The sequence below is a fragment of the Macrotis lagotis genome, chromosome 7 (genome assembly GCF_037893015.1).
Source record: "Macrotis lagotis isolate mMagLag1 chromosome 7, bilby.v1.9.chrom.fasta, whole genome shotgun sequence".
Taxonomy (NCBI): Eukaryota; Metazoa; Chordata; class Mammalia; order Peramelemorphia; family Peramelidae; genus Macrotis; species Macrotis lagotis.
This window is the reverse complement of record NC_133664.1, coordinates 83,350,689-83,370,512: the sequence shown is the minus strand read 5'-3', so window position 1 is coordinate 83,370,512 and position 19,824 is coordinate 83,350,689. Positions and strand designations below refer to the sequence as shown.

Below are 19,824 nucleotides of genomic sequence, written 5' to 3'. Positions count from 1 at the left end.
GGTACCTACATAGGATTGTTGGGAGTATCTCAAATGAGATACTCTCTGCAAAGTGCTCTCTTTATAGCAAACCTCAAGTGCTAAATAAATGTCACTCATAATTATTATGATCTATACTATCAGTTAATAAGCATATATTATTCGCCTATTGTGTGCTAGCCATTGTGCTAAATGATGGCAATACCAGGAAAGGCAAGGGTCTAGCCACTGAGGGAGTTCGTGATCAGATGGAGGAGACAACATGCAAACAATTACCAAGAAACAAGTTAAATATAGGATACATTTGAGGTTATCAATCAAGGAAAGACATTACAAGACTGGGGAGGGGGCGGAATGGACAAGGCTTCCTGGAGAAAGTGGGATTTTATCTGGGACTTGAAGGAAGCCGGGGAAACCAAGAGGTGGCAATGGGAGAGGGGAGCATTCCATGCATCCATGGGGACAGCCAATGAAAATGTCCTGTCACTTAGACAAGTAATTGGACAAATGACACAAGATACAATCCAGTCAGTGGGGTAGAGAGGGAGCGATGTGATGTGCTTTAAAGAGAGCTTAGCTGCTTCATAGTAAGCAAGTATAATGTTGTTTGTCCCCTGGGGGAACCCATTAAGAAACTATTTTCAGAGCAACAAAAATAAAAGCTTTTATTTGTTCATTTGAATATAAAACAGGCGTTATCACAGATGTACAAAGCGTACTGGTGGTTTAACATACAAGAAGGTTTGCTGTCCTTTGCACATAAAAACTTTGTTTGAAACTGTGATTGGCTGAGTATAGGAATTGCTCTAACCAGTCACCACACTCTATGAAATAACGCTGCTAACATTCAACTGATAAAAGGGACAGTCTCCCCTTGGGTAAAGTGTCAAGCAGGATTAAATATATATATATCATATATATATATATAATTTTTTTATTTATATATATATATATAAAATAAACAAGCACCATGAGGAATCTGCTCCTGTTTGATTAGGTGTGTGTGTGTGTGTGTGTGTGTGTGTGTGTGTGTATGTATTCGTGTGTATTTGTGTGTGTATGTGTGTATGTGTGAATGTTCATTGTGTACCCTCTCTTTGTGCAAATTGATTACATGGTTTTGTCTGACTTCAAAAGCACAAGGTCACAAGACAAACATTTTATACATTCTCATGAATGGTTTATCTACAATATAGTTCCTCATACAGAACAATCCTTCTTTATTGCTGAATCTGGTGGTATCAAAGGGTTGCCTTCCATTTTGCTTTGCTCTGTGTTGCTCCAAATTCAGTCCTTTATCCTTTTTTGAGTAGAATGCTCAACACCACAGATGATAGGTTGCAGAAGAGATCCATTATTATTAACTCCTTTCCCTCACTGCATTGCAGCATGTCTCTCCCCTCTCCCTCCTCTATGAATGTAGAGTTGATTTGATGAAGGCTAAAGTGACATTGGAAGTGATGGCTAAATTTGGCCAAAGGGGCTAAGATGGAATTTCACAAGTTACTCTTCCCCCACTCCCCCTGGACAAATATATTTTGCAATTAATCAAAATTGTATTTGAAACTTAGAGCCAACTTTTCCTTAGGACAAAGAGATTATAGGTGTTCTTTTTCTTTATATGAATTTTTTTTTTGCCCTTTGGGAAATACAGGACTTCATGTCATTTAAGTTGTCAGATTGTGTATTTGGAGCATATATTTAGAAATATTAACACAGCAATGAAGTCCCAAATGGTGATCTAAAAAGCAAATACCTTCTGAGCATGGCAGGATGCTCTATACATGCAGACATAAAAAAGGGCCTTAAAAAATACTCAAAGTAAATCGATGCACCTTGGATTTTGGAAGTCAAACAAAACTTTCTTTTAGCAAAGGGTCCACTACTGAATGCATACTGCAAGTCAGACAGACATTGCCTAAAAGTGTCATTTAAAAAAGAAAAAAAAGGATCTAAATTTTTTCCCATCAACAATCTCAGTCATGCATATCCAGTAACAAGAGAGCTATCCCAGGAGCCTATTTGGGACAATTATAAAAAAATCAGTCTTGGGTGGCTGCTGATAGACTCACTTGGTCAGACACAGACAGGGCATCTTGATTTAGAGATGTACTAATGAGCTCTGAAAATTAAAAAAAAAGGGGGGTGGGGTGGGGAGGTCAACAAATGGACTGACAGGAGGAGAGGAGAGACAAGAATGGACGTAGGACCTGAAGATCTATTTCTCTATGGGTAGTAAAATGAAGGCAGCTGTGAAGCATGCTTTTGTGACTCTTCCCTATGGCCTCAGTTATAGGCTACCAGGGCAGCTCAACTCCTTGAAGAACTTCCCTTGGTCTAAGAGACCCTGGAGAAGAGAAACTCACTAGCTCGGTTACAGGCAGGAGAGAAGACCATTTACCTAATTCCATTCCCTAAAGTTGTCTTGGAGAATGTGCCTACCCACTACAATGGCCATTGGAGGGAGAAGTGAGACCAACTTGGTGCAAGTGACCATGTAAAACCATTCCTTATCATATCACAACGATAACAGCAATGAAAAAAAAATGAACACCAACAAAAATGATGGGGAAAACTTGTGCAACAAATTCTTGCAGCTAGGAAACAGTGCTATTTGCCAACCTGCCTTCCTAAAGTCTAACAAGTGTATAAGCACATGCCAGCACAAATAGAATTATTGTTACCTCTGTGGCAAAGAAAAAAAATATTTTAGTGCATGTTTAGCCTTAAATTCATTCACCATCTTCTAGATGGCAATAATTTCACTTGCTGGTATCTGGGTATCTAGAAGAAACTTTGAGACAGGGTTACTTGGCAATCCAAGATTGCTTTCATCAGAGAAAGTTTGTGTGAGTTAACACTCAATTATCTACAGTAGAGTGGGGGGAGGGGGAACGGGGACACCATGCAAGTGACAAGTTCTGCATTTTAAACTTTAAATCTTTTTTGTCCTTAGTGAATTTATATTTCATATATATATATTTGATGTGATACTATCCACGCAAGATAATACAACACTTTTTTATATTAGCAAACATTACAAGACTTTAATATTCTTGAATGTTTTCTCTTTTATACTTCTAAAGAGATCAAAATAAATTAAACGTTTTGTACATAATTACATATGAAGAAGTTAACTTATTTTATCTTTTTAGTTTAGTACAAAGATATCTGCAAGATAATTGCCGAAATACACCTTATTTATAATTTCTTCTTTCTATGCTAACATCAAAGGCCATTTGTAGCCTTTGTCCTTCGGCACATTTCTGACAAAGAAAGCTGCTAAATTCTAATTGGAAGGTGCTATTTGGAAAGTTTTCGTACCTCGACACGTTTTCCTAAAACAATGGGATCTAAAGATGGCTTCAATTAGTAACAGATCCACGGTGGTAAGATTGATGACACATTAAAACAGTGAAAACAATTTTTTTGTCACACTATGTAAAATTGTCTAAAAGAACCCATTCGGTGGGCAGAAATTTTTTTTTTAAATGGCTACTTCAGCTCAAAGTAAAGTTACAAAGCCACATTTACGCAGAAAGCACTTATCCAGTAAGCCAAAAAAGAAAAAAAAGAAAAAGAAAAGGAAACAAAAAAAAGTTTTAAAATGGACTTTTCCAACAAACCAAAGGCTATAATCCCAAAGTCCTTCTGAGCTATAAATTTAGTGGTAAAGGAAACACATTTCACATTTTATTCCCTGGCCAATTGTGACTGCTTTGAAAAGTCATCTTCACCATCATCATCACCATCATCATCATCATCATCATCACCACAATAACAGAAACCGTTCCAATCTGATGAGCATCACCCTCACTTCTCTGCACATTTTTAGTGGACACTGAGAAAAATGTATACATCTCTAGTAAAGTCCATGGCAAACAAAGGAACAAGACTACATGTTGTAGGCCACATAAATTGGATCTAGCTGGTCTGCCAAGAATCCATCTCGTAGGTGCATACGCTGCTTCTCTCCACGGGAGTTGATAGGAATGACACCAATGTCCACCACCACCACCACGCCTACAATCAGGTAATGTTCCTCTAGAACCACATTTGTGACTAAGGGAACCAGGTCCAAGGCTTCTTGTTCTGATCCATCCAGTTCAACCACGACAACCAATAAGTTTGTCCAAGTAAACACAGCACTAGGAGTGGAGAAGACAAATGATTATTGTGATTGACAAGTGAGGTTAAAAAAATTCTAAAATATAAATATCAATTTATACATAACATATAAATATATTCTAAATAAATACCTTTTGTTTTTGTTTTTCATCACTGTCATTTCCTGTTATACCACCCCCACCTCTCCCTCCCTAGCAACAAAATAAACATTTAACTACAACCAACAAAGCAACCACATCTGATAGCATTTATGACATTTCTCCCCCATACTCTTTCCACCCCCCCTGTTTCCATGTTTCTAAAAGGAAGAAAATAATGCTTCGTCATCTGTTCTCCCAGACTAAGATTAGTTACTGTAATTAATCTGCGTTCAGCTGCCTTTTAGTGTTCTTTTAAACTATATGATGGTAGTACATTTTTCTCCTCATTCTGCATTCTCCAATTTCTAATTCATGATTTCCTGTTTCCATAAATTCCTCAAATTTTAAAATTTTTGTACAGCAGAGTCAACCTTCCATTTACATTTGACATGCCATAGTTTGTTCAGCCATTCATTTCCTAATCCTTGGACACTGACTTTTTTTTTTTATTGTTACAACAAAAAGAAAGGATGTTGGGGATATCCTGTTTTGATTTCCTTGGTGGGGATAGATGCCAGCATACAGGTCACTGGGTCACAGAATATTATTAACAGTTTGGCAATTTTATTTTTTGGCATAAATCAAAAGTATTTACACTAGTAACAGAGAATATCAAGAAAGGCTTCACTTGATCTTGAGGTGACTTTTAAAAAACTTTTTATTTAAGGCAATGTGGTTGTGTGATTGCCAAAGTCACAAAGCTAGGCAATTATTAACTGTCTAAGCTCGGATTTGAACTCAGCTCCTCCTGACTTCAGGGCTGGTGCCCTTATCCACTGTGCCACCTAGCTGCCCCCATTGAGGTGACTTTTGAAGGAAATGAGTCTTGCCACAATAAGCCAAGCTGTTCATCTATAGCCATAAAGATGTAGGCACATGGACTTGCCTCCTTGCCACAGTGAGACCATTGGAATAGGGCTTTTCATGGGCAATACTAATAATAATACCTTATATTTAAGTAGCACTTATATGATAGTTTAGAGTTGTGATGTGGTATAGTGTGACCTTCAGGCAACTAATTTTCTAGGATCAAATTAAAGATTGGTTTTTGCTTTTCTTTTGTGGAATGACTTCTCACATTAAATGTGTCTCTATGAGACTTCTGAGCCTGTTGTCTACCGGCCCCAAATGGGTCTAAATTTCAGAGGATCTATCAACTTATATATGAAAGATACTACATCTTTATTTTATTATATATGTGTATATGTATTTAAATACACATATTTTATCTAACATTATGTAGTGATTTAAGGTTTGCAACTGACTCTTCATGACCTCATTTGGGGTTTTCTTGGTCATTTCTCCAGTTCATTTTATAGATGAGGAAATTGAGGCAGATAGTTAAGTGGCTTGCTTAGGCTCATATAACTAGTAAGGGTTTGAGGCCCCATTTGAAGTCAGGAAAATAAGTTTTCTTGACTTCAGGCCCAGGACTCAATCCACTGCACCACCTAGCTGCTCTTGTTTGCAAAGTACTTTAGAAATATCTAATTTGATTCTTACAACTCTGGGAAGTAAATGCCATTGATATCCTGATTTTACAGATGATGAAACTGAGGCAAACAGAGGTTAGATGACTTGCCCAAGGTCACATAGCTAGAAATTTTTTGAGGCAGGATTTGAACTCAGGTCCTGTTCTCTATTCACTACTACCTATCTGGTTTCCTTTATAATCCTATGTATTATATGAATTTCAAAACATTATTATTCTGAGAATAATAGCCTGCTCAAGGGAATATAGCCCACAAAAAAAGCTGAAGAACCTCTACCTCAGAGCAATTTTACAATGTGCTTCCATAACACTGTCTCCTTTGAGCTTCATGGCAAGCAGGAAAAATAAATAGTATGAGCACTTTTCTTACCACTTTACAGAGAAAAGGGGTTGAAGGAGAAGACCAGAGATTCATACAAGGTCCCTCCTAATTTATATGCCCACTATAAGCATTTCTTATTGGAAGTCTTCAAACAATGACTGGATGGCCACTTATCTGGGATGCTCTACAGAGGGTTCTTGATCAGACAAAAATGGCACATGAGAACCTTTCCAACTGCCATGAAAATGGTGGAGCAGTTCAGAGGAGTCCTATAGAACCTGAATTCAATTGGATCTAGGCCATCTGAATCCAAAAAAAAGCCGACAGCACTGTGTTTCCTTCCCAAATGAGATCATCCTGCTAAGTGCAGCTTGAAAAAATCAAATTACCAAACCTTGAAATGTAGAAATGTATAATGTGCAGTATTAATTATCTTCTCTCTTGGTTTTTTTTCCAAGCAGTATAAAACTTAGCCATAAAAATCTGCTTCAGGTTAACACTTTACTGACTTAGTTTTAAGGAAGATTGAAATCTTTTTCTGAGGTTTTAATGGGGAAAAATGATCTGTTAAACAACATTCTCCAAAGTATTAGCCCCAAAAGGAAGGTCACTAGATGAATGGGTCATCTAATTTTTGAACCATTAAAACTGAAAGATGAGCAGACTGTACAAAATTTGCAGATCAATGAGAGACACAAAAGGTAGTAATTTTAAAAGTAAAATAATCACTAATATTCATGTTATGGAGATGTAGAGTGATGTAGTAAGATCAAGATACTTTCATTCAAGAAAATCTGATTCTGACTCATATTGACTGTGTGACCCTAGACCAGTCACTTATATTCTCTGTGCTCTAGGAAACCCCAGACTCTCAAGCTATAGAGAAGGTGCTGAGTTTGAGCAAGGGATCTTCTTCTTCAAGAAAGTTCCATATACCAATGGTTCCTATCAAACTTATATAGAAACTATCCTTTAAAATTAGAAAGCACATTTAAAACATTCCCTACCTCCAAAGATTGTTGGCTGATGTGAGGGTCAAGTGAGAAAACTCTCCATATAAAAACTCTCTCCTTAGCTATCATTAAGATGAATAATTAACATGAGTGAGGCTATTGGGGTGAGACTACTGGTTTTGTCCTCAGAGCGAATAAATTCCTCATGGCACCACTGTCTCTAAGCAGAAATGAGAGGGATCAGTATAGTGTGGCCCAAAGTCTACTTTGGTAGGAGATAGATGGGAAATAAGGGCAGAGCTATCATAGGGGCAGAGAGATAATGGCCCTCTCTGAATAGTCTAGAACTTTGATGTTAGTAGGTTTCCCAGGTGTACAATCAATCAACAAGCATTAGCTCCTACTATGAGTCAGGCAGTGTATGAGGCTCTAAGAACACAAAGATAAAAATTTGTCTCCAGTGAGCTACATCTTAACTGGGAGGTACAAACTGCTTGTGTGTGTATGTATCTGTGTTCAGACAGACATGAAAAACATATATATACAAGGCAACCTAGGTGAGGAAAAGCACCGGATGTGTTTGTTGACTGTCCGACAGGCTTAAAGATGGTATTCATTTCTGCCAGGGCTTTTCATGAAACAATAGGTCCCTTTTACTTCTTGGCCATAACTTCAGAGATAAAGGAAAAAGAACAACTTTAAAAAATTATACAAATAAATCTGACTGTTGATGAAAAAGGGATTTGATTGTTAGAATCATTCTCTGGTTGTTTTAGAAAAAGCAATGGGGTCTTCCCTATCTTCCCCACCCAGTTCCTGGCCAGCATAATAACCTTCCATTTTCACTGTATATATCTTGTATGTACATAATTAATTCATTGTTCTCTCCCCCACTAGAATGCAAACTCCTTGATGACAGGTACTAAGGTATATTCAACTACTTTGCATTAGGAGTATCTCCCAGTGTAAGTGTTTAATATTATTTTTAATAATATTGTTGAGTGACTGATAATACATCGAAGGTGCATACTTAGAGGTGAATCAAATGGGTCAGGATTAGTCAAGATTTCTCAACTCAGCCATTAGTTGAAAAAAAGTTATTTTCATCCTTCATTTTTGAAAAGGAACAAAGTTGTCACAAAGGTGGTGTGTGTGTGTGTGTGTGTGTGTGTGTGTGTGAGAGAGAGAGAGAGAGAGAGAGAGAGAGAGAGAGAGAGAGAGAGAGAGAGAGAGAGAGAGAGAGAGATTATGGTTCAATTTGCTGGGAATTTACTAATGACTGGAGAGAGAAGAGGCAGTCACTTCTGCTCTATAAAGAAATCAGGATAAATCTTGAATCTTGTTCATCCTTCCAGAGCCTTAATTTCTGAGATGTCTATTCCAAAGATAAATCTCTGAAGTTCAGTGGCTGTTCCATCAGTAACAATCAGTTCTAGAATTAATATTAGAAATCATGATAGAATTCCAAAAACACAGGTAGAGCCTCATGACCTGTATTATTTTAGAAACTTCTGAAGGAAAATAAAATTCAGTTTGGAAATTTTTTTAGAAAAGGAAAATAGTGACTAGACTGACCTTTAATGTTTTTTGTTTTTGTTTTGTTTTGTTTTGTTTTAAAAGAAAAGTAGAGAACCTGAGTGGGAAGAGAAGAAACACTGACAATTAACGGGATTTTATTTCAGGGTTTTCATTTTCAGAAGAGTGAGCTTACACCGTTGACTCTGAAAACTCTAGCTTTTGTGATCTGCCAAATCCATATTCAGTGACTGAACTGTGACTGGTGATGAACACAAGCCCACCCACTGCAGATCCATGGACTCAAAAGAAGCAATTAGTACTCCTTGGTGTCAGTCTCTGCAAGAATCAGAAATGGCTTTGGGAGAGATGGTAGAGATTTCCCATTAGGTTGCTCTCCCCCTACAGCTGCCTCCTTCAGGCAGGTGCTTTGGAGGTCAAACTTATTAAACTTCCCCCAGTAAGAGGCTTCTGGGCTAGCATGCCAATCAATCAACCAACCAGCATTTATTAAGAGTTTACCCTAGATGGAAGGTAACTTAAGAGACAAAGTTCTACCATGGCTGGTAGAACTATGAAGTTAGTAAGATCTACTAGGCTTTCCAGGCCTGGCAGAAGTGAGATTTTAACATAAATGTGAAGGAACCCAGTGAAGTTGAGGCAGAGGGAAGGAGGTAGAGTGTTCAGCAAAGGGGGGACAGCCAATGAAAATCCATGCAGAGTGAGAAAAGCAAAGAGGTCAATGGAGAATATGTGGAGAAGAGTATGGTATAGGAAGACTAAATCAGGAGGAAGAGGCCAGGTTAGGAGGTGATTTAATTTAAAAGCCAATGGCGTGTTTTATGGTTGATCTGGAGCTAATGCCAAAAGATCTAGGGAAAGGAGGAGAAGGAGGAAATCCCTAATTAAATTGAATTCCCTGTTTAACCATCTGGCTCTACTACGCTCTCCCTGGGCTGGAAAAGTTAGCGGTATGGGGAAATCCACCAAACTTGACTGACTTAGCTCCTAACCTCATAGATACACCTTAATTACACTGGGGAACAGCAGTACAGATGTAGTTATTAAAAAAAAGCAGCTGCTCAATCATCCAACAAGGTTGTTATTATTTATGAAGTGCCACTAGTATACAGGACATTTTACAACAGATTAAATGGACTAGAGATAGACCAAAGTCCCAGCCTTTAGGGGTAAAAACTGGGCCAAGGCTCCATTATGGACTTATAACCTGTTAAAGCTCGCTTACTGCATACAGAACAACAGGGAGCATCTCAAAGAGGTATTTGTTTTTTGTAGAGCTTAAGAGGGTCCTTGATCAAATTCATGTAAGCCTTCCTTTTGAAAATATCTCCAGTAAAACTTTGATATATTCTCCTCCCCCCTATATACCTCATTTATTTTAAAATACCCATGACAACTCATAAGTTTTTTTTATTCTTCTGTATCATGATTTCCTAAAACCAAAATCAAAAAATCTAACAAAACTTGAACTCCTGGAAAACATTACTGAGAAGTTTTTCACTGTAATACAAATAAAATTAGTTCCAGGTAAAGCATGATATATTAACTTTGAGCTGGGAGTGCTTTTTTATTGCTAAGTTATTAACCCTAAGAAAAATAAAGGTTTACAATTGAAGGCTCAGTGACACTTCCTCAAGTCATTCTATCAAGGTTTACTTCCCCAAATGTTTTACAATGACAGAGTATTTTGTTGCAGCTATTTGGGAAACTGCTCATAATCTCTATGATTAGAGAAAAGGCAATGAAAATAACTGAGGGATCACCTTTTATTCATCATATTGACAGAGATGGCAAAGGGTAGAAAAAAATTCAACATCCATGGGGTGTTAGGAAAATAAGTCTTCTAAGTCACAGAGTTGGCAAACTATGAATTATTTCAACAGTTAGGGAAAATTTTTGGACATTATCAAAGAGATGTTCCTAAATTGTTAAAGTTTTTTAACTGAGAAGTACCACTACTCTTAATTTACCAATGAAAGAGGACCCTGATGTATGAAAGTATTAATAGTAGTGGTATTTGTAATAGCAAGGAGTTGAAAACAAATTAGGAGACTGGTGACTGAGCAATGGGTGAACAAATTGTGATATGTAAATGTCATGAAATTCAATATATCCAAAAAGCTTATTAAAAAAACTACTCAGAGTTGGGAGCACCAGTCCTGGAGTCTGGAGGAGCTGAGTTCAAATCCAGTCTCAGAGACTTAATATTTACTTAGCTATGTGATCATTTAATCCCATTGCCTTGTAAAAAAAACCTGCTTTAAATCTTTTGAGACACCATACATTACTGTATTATATGGATTAAGAAACAGGAGAGATTCATAGACACATGGTAAGACTTGGATAAACTGCTACTCAATGAAGAAACTAACCAAAAGAACATCGGCCATGGAAAATGAAATTTAAAAAATAAAATAAAATAAAAACATTTAGATTAAAGCCACCTATGGATAGTTTTGGCTCCAAATTATTAAAGTTAATTTGCCCATCCTTTCTATCTAAAAGTAAACAGAAAAGTGTAAAATGGAAAGAACTGTTAAGTGAATAATTCACTCTTGGGTTCCTTAACTATGCTTTCTTTGGTGCAGGAAAAACCATAGAAATTTGGTGAGGAAATCCTAACCATTTGGTGTAGAATTTCTTTCATCCATCAAGGTAGATCACTTACTTCTTTATAATTTACAGCCTCACAGACCTGCCTGGGGGAAACACCATGGGATTAAATGCCTTTCCCAGGGTTATACAGTCTTCGTGTGTGTCAGAAGCTGGACAAGAACCTAGGCTGTGCTGATTTCTGAAGTCAGCCCTGTATTGTGCTGTCCCTCTAGACTTGCAGGGGTGTACAGCCTTTTAGCTCTTCTGGACTGCTTTGCCCAACAAAAGGGCTGCTCAAGGGCTACACGGGCAACAGGTTGGACACATTTACTTTAGAGCTTGTGCCACAGCTCTGACTTTTAACAGATTCAGTCTAAAGTCACTACTATCTACTCAGAACCTAATCAGACAGCGTTTTCTGAAAAGATAAATAGATGGCTTCTTTCTTGGGAATAACAATAGTTGCACCTATATAACAGATTGAGGGTTTGCATTTTCTCATCTGATCATCCTAACAATCCTGTGAAGTTTTGGTTCTGCTGCCTCATTTTACATTTGAAAATACTGCTTATGAATGTCTGAGGTGGGACTGAAATCTGTTTCTCTCCTCTTTCCACTGTGAAACCCTGCCTCTCTCTTCAAACAGGAATCAATAATCTTATCATGCAGTAACATTCTACCATTTTGGGGAAAAATTATTTTTCACTGTAGTTCATAATAATGCAAGCTCAAAGCTCCACAGTTTGCTACTTACCATTCTGTGACACTCTTATGGGCTCTGATCACAGATGTTTCAATATCAATTGGATGATACCTCATTCCGCGTAACTCCATAGCTTCATCTAATGCACCCACAACATAAAGGGCATCGTGACGTTCTGTTTTATGAACCAGGAGGAGAAAAGGAAGTGGATATAGTAGTCATAGGGATTACAAATTCCAATTTGCTTCCTTATTTATTTTTAAAATTTCATTTTTAATTTAAAGAATAAAATAAGAATTTCCATAATATAGTATAATAAAGACAATTGTACATAAAACTGCAAATCTACAAATCTACTATTCACAACTTCAAATGCACAACAAAATTAACACATAAATTTTTCTTCTTTCTCCTCTCCTGCTCCCCTTAGAGATGGCTACTCTTAGACAAAACTAGGGTGGGGGTGTGTGTGTGTGTGTGTGTGTGTGTGTGCATGTATAAATTTATATATATATTAAATTATTCATATATACTTCAATTTATCAATTCTTTCTCTAGATTCAGATAGCCTCTTTCTTCATATGCCCTTTGTAGTTAATTTGGGGATAATGTTTAAAAAAATAAATTCGAATTAATTCTATACTCTTGGGAACAAAAAAGGAAGCAACCTCCATTTGAGATTCCTAATCAGAGAGAGGTTTTACAGGGCACAGAAAACCAACAAGAATGATAAAAGAACAGAAGATTTGAAAGGATCATAGACCTAGAGCTCAAAGGACCCTTTGAGGCTATGGCCTCTAAACTTTTCATTTTATATGAGGAAGATAAGGGCCAGAGAGATAGGACCTGCTCAAGATCACACAGCTAATCAATAGTATCAGATTTTGAAAGTAGGTTCCACTGATTCCAAATCTGGCTCTCTGGTATGAAATCCTTTCACTGAAGATGCCTTGAATTTGTCAGACTCTGTACTATCCCTTGCTTTCTGCATCTAAGAGGATCTTCCCACCTCTCCATCCCCACCCCCTACCATCCTCCCAATAATGCTGATCCTTACTAATGTCAAATTTCTTCTGATTTCAGGAATGAGAGGGAAAGGATCTTTTTTTTCCCCCCCTGTACCAGTTGCTACACACTACCAAGCCTTGTTTCTGTTGATGACTTTTTCACATGAGGAAATGGAAGCTAAGAAAGAGTTGACTTGTTCAAAGTCACAGTGGTAATTATTGATAGGGTAAGGACAATAATCCAGGTCTCCTGACTTCCAGCATGCTGATACAATAACGTGGCCAGATTCTATTTAACTCGGGGAGACACTGTATTTAGAAGGATTTGTTCTCAGTTGATTTAGGAATAATAATAAAACAAAAGTCCTGTCTGCTTTGAAAGTGAGGAAATATATCCTTTATCTTTTAAAAGGGAAATGAAAGCCTGCCTTTGAAAAATCACCAACTTATGACTAAAGAGGAAGAGAAAGGAATAAACATATAATTTCTATTGTATTCAAGGCTTTTAAAAATTAAAATAAAGATTAATCTCATTTGATTTTCACTCTTACTCTGTGAGGTAGGTGCTTTTATGATCCTCATTTTACAGTTGAGGAAACTGGGGCAAACAGAAGTGCAGTAACTTGCACAGGGTTACTACAAAGCTAATAAATATTTGACTGGATTTGAACTGGGTATTTCTGACTCCAGGCTCAGAACTCTATCCATCATGCCATCAGCATCATCTAGGAAAACAAATCTTTTATAGTTTAATATATGATTATAAAAACAAAAACATTAGACAAACATGGTTATTAATATTCCTGATATTTTTTGAATGTCAGGAGTGACCTATGGCCCCTAAAGCATCACCCAGTATCAAGGAACTGTTTGGGGAAGGTCATCCAATGCTAAAGCAACATGCATTAAGTCAACTGCTTATATTTATAAATTTAATTTTCTTCAGGGATCCCAAATAACTTATTGAAACCCAAACAGTTTATATATTTCCAGGGCTCTGAATGTAATCTCTTGGTTGAATCAAGGACTAAGTGGATTCATTCAGCTTCTATTAAATTTTTGGTTGCATGTTAATGTTTTAATGTCAGAAAATGAAACTATTTTCTTCTAACAGAGATGAAAAAAATATCCAGGTATTGCAGCTGTCTCAACAGAATGAATGATAGATAATTGTATGCTCCAGCTCACTGACAAGCCAGAATGGTTTCTATCTGGCCCATTTGTCTTGAAAAGTGGTCTCTTCCTCTCTTAAAATCTTATTTTCCATCTTTCTAGAAAAAAAAAAAAGCTGGGGAAACAGCTGATTCCATCCACTAGAGGGCAGTAGGATACCCTCCCTTAAGCCATGACTGCAGAACAACTTAATATCCAACAGTTCAGTTTTAGGAAGATGGTCCTGTCAGGCCTGGGTATGGGACATTTTTCCCCAGGGGAAGATGACAAACTAAATTATCCTGAGGAAGGAGCAGGACCTCAGTCATTGTCCTGTGGGAACTTAGGGGCCAGTTTCTATTTTGGGCAGGCATTTGGGTCAAGGTTGGGAAATGGGTCCAGAATTAGCAGGAAGGAATACATCCTCCAGGAGGCTTTTTAACAACATAATTTTGCAAACATTCCAGTCCTTCAGCAGACTCTTTGGGAATGCATCAAATAGCATAAGAGCCCTCATTGGTTTTAAATGCAGTCTGCCTTCTTGCAAACAAGACTGAAATTCAGAGCAAGTGCATAATATTGGGGAGTCCATAATAAGTGGGTGCAGTTGTCACCTACTGGAATTCATGTTTTGCAAATCTGGTAACTTTTTTTTGTTGTTTCTCAAAGGCTTTTGCATTCTATTCATCTGAGCCACCCAAAGGGGCAAATGGGCATTTAATTCTTGGAATGTGAGACCAACTATTTTTTTTTGGGGGGGGGAAGTCCAAGAAAAATAGAAAAACTGGGGATCTGATGGACTTGGTAACTAATTAAAGGGCCAGCTGTTTTGGGAATATGTTCTGAGGAGCTGTCTGAACCTGACTCAGAATGAAAGTGCTCACCTCCATTGGCATCTGTAAGCTCAGTTCTCCTCAGGAATCCCAAATAACCCGTTCGAGCCCAAATGGTCTGTGTGTCTCCAAAACTTAATCTTGAATTAAAGTGATCTGACTGAAGGGATTCATCGCCATAAATAGTAAAGTAGCCACTGGCATTGTGAGCGCTGTGAACCCAGATCTGTTTAAAAGCAAAACACAACAAAACAAATAAAATTGACCACAGCTTTATTCAAGTGATATAGACAGGTATTTTATGAAAACTGTTAACTATTTTTTTAAGAAAAGAATTCTAATTAGATGTTTATTTCAAATGAGAATGTCTGATTCATTAATCTCATTCTAGGTTTTGGGGATATTATAATATGTAAAACTTTCTGCTATAAAGGTACTGTTCATCTTATTGGCGAAACTCTTCAATGATCTCTCTACAGGAGTTTTAAGAAAATGCAACTGGACAAAAATATATTTAGAGGTATTCTGGTAAAACTGCTAAGTGAAACTTTCACTATATTCAGATCCCTTACATAATTAACTTATATAGCGGTTGTGGCTGATAACAGAATCATTTTCCAATTAGAAATCAATTTTTGACATAGATTTCTGAGTTACGGATAGTCTCAAGAAGTTTAAATACTCTGGATGACCTAATCCACCATCCTACTCTAAGCTCTAACATCTTATACCCACGTGTCTCAGTATGGTGATATCTGAAAGAGTTCCTTCAGTCTAGATAAGTGCCCAATCTTCCCAGACCATTAGAGAAATCCGACATAGAAGTCAAGAGGAATCCTGAGCTATATTGCTCCTGAAATTATTTTTGTGTATATGTGTGTGTGTGTGTGTGTGTGTGTGTGTGTGTGTGTATATATATATATATATATATATATATATATGTTTTCTCTCCCTCTAGAATGTTACCTTCTTAAGGCAAGGGGCTTATATCTTGGAATTCTTCTAGCATATAGCTAGATTGGTGTCGGACACATATTAGGTGCTTTATATATGCTGGTTATTCCCAGAGTGGGCTTCAGGACCTCCAGGGATTAATCCCAGCTGCAGCAAGGGGACAAACTGACTTGCCTCTTTAACCAAGAATATGTGTCAATTTTTATATGGGAAAGGAGATCCTAGGTGGATCCTGGTTTTTACAGGTGGAATAAACCTGAGAGGTCATCTAACATCCTCATGAGGGAATGAGGGCCAAAATGACCCAAGGTCATGGTTTGGCAAGTTTTCAAGGGAGGATTGGAACCCACATCTTCCAGACTTCAAGCTTAATGATCTCTCTGTTTCATCACTCTGCTTTTCAAGAGAGAAACCATGTCCACATTTTTTTTTGGCTGCTGGCACTACAACCCCAAGCACATCCCTAAGGTATACATGGTAGGTACTGAAATTCACCTAAACATTTTTCTTAAGACCTTGGTATCAATCACTTGAATTCAAATACATGTGTCAGTTTATAAACTCTGTAGAGATCCTTCATATATGAATATGGATCAGAGCCAACAAAAGTCTACTCAGGAAAGGAGTTTGGGAAATGGGTATCTGAACATGAATTAAAGGGTTTTTTATATGGGGGGTGAAATGAGTAAAATAAGATTTTTGAAATTTATCTCTTTCCACTACTACTTTCCCCAGATAAATTATAAATAACACATATTATACCAACACAAACTGCAAATTTTAAAGGACATTTATTTTATGACTTGAAATAAAAACTATATCATTTGCATTTTAGTACACTGGCCATCATTTGCACTATGTCTGAATTCTAAATTGAGGCATCATTACTTTTTCTTATATCTCTTTTGCATATGAGGAGTTCCTAGCAAAGGCAGGAGACTTGGAAATCAAGAGGGAAGAGAATGTGTTCAGAAAAGTGAGGAATAAAACACACACAATCACACAAACTACACACCCACCCCTGTTTGGGAGCATTATTATAGCTAGATATGTGTTTAATAAAATCGTTGATTCACATATAACAGATCTCATGCACTTCCTTAAGGAACTGACATTTTGCTATTTTGAGGAAGAGATGTAACTCTGTTGCAGACTTGTATGTAGCGTAACAGATTCTTCTGTCAAGTATTCCAGATCTGATCAAATTGGACATTGTAGTTGGTTTCCCAAGCCTCATTTCCTTTGGGGGCTATTTGTTGGCTCAGGCTCTCATTCATTCATGAGGTTCCAATTAGAGATCAAATGTATGTGTGAAAAGGTCCTCCCTAGTTTCAAGGAGAATAGAATATGTGTGTCTGAAGAGGAAAATTTCGTCTTGGAGGGAAGACAACTTCTATTACTTACCTCGCCAAGATGAGAGTCTCCCAAGGGTCCTTTTGTTTCTGGATTTGCAATTATGATACGAACTCCAGGGAGGATCTAGTGAGAAGAAAAATCCAATTGATAGGAAAGAAGGGGGAGGGGGAAGGAGGAAGGGAGAAGAAAGGAAGGCAGGCAAGGCATGCAAATGAGCAAAGGATACAGTCCATCAGGAAAACACACTTCTTCCTACACTGATGCTAGATGTTCATGTTCTTAGAACTATCCTTTTTGGAAGTTGACAGACCTGAGTCCAAAACTTTGCAATATATTTCTCATGAGGCCTAAGAAATACATCACCTTTAAGATATATTTCAATTACAGTGAATAAACATATAACCCTCATTTCTCATGATCTTGTTATATAAAATTTCAAACTGATAACCAAGAAATCTTATATATATATATATATATATATATATATATAAATATATATATATATATATATATATATATATATATATATGGTTTTACTTGCAAAGCATTTTCCTTATCCCTGAGAAGTAGTCAAAATAAATATCATTATTCCCATTTAACAGATAAAGAAATAAATTCAAAGGATAGAAACGACCTGTTTATATAATTATTAGATCTAGGACTCTTTAAATTTTCAGACTCCATATTTTGTGTTCTTTTCACTACACCATGCTCATTCGTTTTAAGTAATTGCAGGTCTTAAAAGAATAACATTTTCAGACTAAAACCCATTATCCCAAATCCTTTTCTTAATCCTTCAGTATATTTGGGCAAGTTTATACTTGTATACTTAATGTGTGGGGACCTCAGCTGCCTCATCTATAAAGTAATTGAACTGCATTAAGTGATCACTAAGATTTCCTTAGGTATACATACTATAATTGTGATGAGATCTGTAGGTGAAAGGTGACACTGCAATAAGTATTATGGTATAGGAATTGAAACAGCCAAGTTTGGGGATTTTTTTGGCAGTCAAGTTCTTTAAGGCTAAGGATATACCAGACATGTGCCAATGGTTTAGGAGGTAATTGTTTTTCAATTACCAGAAGAGGAACCTTAGCATCACACTGTATCTCGTCTTTCCAAAGTTAGCATTAATCTTTTATTTGCCAAATTCAATGCTCTTTTCTCAACAACCTTCATAGGGGCAGCTAGGTGGTAAAGTGGATAGAGCACTGGAGTTCTAATCCAGTCTCAGGCACTTGCCACTAAACTAGCTGTGTGACCTTGGGAAAGTAACTTAACTCTGATTGTCCCACATCCAGGGCCATCTCCAGTTATCCTGATTCATATCTGGCCACTGGACCCAGATGGCTCTGGAGGAGAAAGTGATGCTGGTGAGTTAACACAACAGCCCTTCACTCAAATACAATTAATATGCTTGTCATGGCATCACCTCCCTGATGTCATAGTCTTCTTCAAAGAAGGACAAATATTATTATTAACCCTCTATTCTCCTTGTCCTCTCTACAGTCAAAGGCTGTCTTTGATCACTGTCTTCTTTGATCCTCTATAGGGACACCACACACAGGATTCTGCCCTGGCCTCTCTTCTTTTTTCCCCTCTATATGAGTTCTTTTGGAGATCTCATCAACTCTATAAACTGTTGATGGTTTAATTACGATTTCTATGCTTATGATTCTCAAATCTATCCATCCTGCCCCTACCTTTCATCTCCCAACTAGATATTCAGTAGACATCTTAAACTTAGCATATCCAAAATAGAACTTGTTATATTTCCCCCTAAATATTACTCCCTCCATATTACTGTAGAGAGCAACATCATCTTCCTAGTCCCTTGGGCTTGAAATCTAGGAGTCATTCTCCTCACTTCTCACTATCTCTCTCAACTCAGATCCAATGTGTAGTCAAGGTCTGTCAATTTTACCTGTCATACCTGGATCATTCCTCTAGCCTGCTAGTGGGTCAGCCTGAGTCAAGTCTCTTCCCACTCCAGTCCATCCTCTCTCAGTCTCTAAAGTGATTTTCCTAAAGCACATGTGACCCCTTCCACTCCCAACTCAATAAACTCCAGTGGTTTCCTGTTGCCTTCGGGGTCAAATGTAAAAATACTCTGATATTCAGAGCTCTGCATAACCTAGCACCCACCCCCACTCCCTTATGTTTCCAGTTTTCCTGTACCCCACTGCCTGAAATGTACTCTAAGATCTAGAGACACTGGCCTCTGCCTGTTCTACAAAGAAACCACTCATATCTCAACTAACTCTGGGTCTTTCCTCTGGCTGTCCTTCATGCATAGAATGTTCTTCCTCCTCTGCTCTGACTACTGGCTTCCTTTAAGTCCCAACAAAAATTCCTTTTTTACTGGGAAGCTTTTCCCAACTCCTCTTAATTCTAGTACCTTCTCCCTGTGAATTATTTATTAATCTTATATATAGCTTGTTAGGATTTCTTTATTTGCACATTGTCTCTCCTATTAGATTGTGAACCCTTCAAAGGCGAGGATTGTCTTTTGCTTATTTCGTATCCCTAATATGTAGCACTGTGTCCAATTATTGATTGACTGAGGTGGAAGCTGTATCTGTGAAACAGGATCGTGATTCCCATTAGGGTTAACGCTTGTATTTACTATAACTCAACATATTCTGACAATGACCACCTTGATGGAGTCTGA

At 37.4% G+C, this 19,824-nt stretch overlaps 1 protein-coding gene across 4 annotated transcripts in view; it reads right to left on the bottom strand.

Moving 5' to 3' along the window:
• Positions 1–121: 121 nt before the first annotated feature.
• Positions 122–19,824, bottom strand: part of DIP2C (disco interacting protein 2 homolog C) — a 579,123-nt gene continuing 559,420 nt past the window's right edge. For 2 of the 4 annotated variants that reach the window (XM_074193229.1, XM_074193230.1), the window contains exons 35-38: positions 17,199–17,273; positions 14,892–15,066; positions 11,900–12,023; positions 123–4,127 (exon numbers count right to left, since the gene is read on the bottom strand). In XM_074193229.1, coding sequence (XP_074049330.1) covers positions 3,875–4,127; positions 11,900–12,023; positions 14,892–15,066; positions 17,199–17,273 — 627 coding nt within the window. In that variant the 3' untranslated portion in view covers positions 123–3,874. Of the gene's footprint in view, positions 4,128–11,899; positions 12,024–14,891; positions 15,067–17,198; positions 17,274–19,824 lie in introns of all 4 variants that reach the window. The other 2 variants (XM_074193228.1, XM_074193231.1) reach the window with 2 other exon arrangements.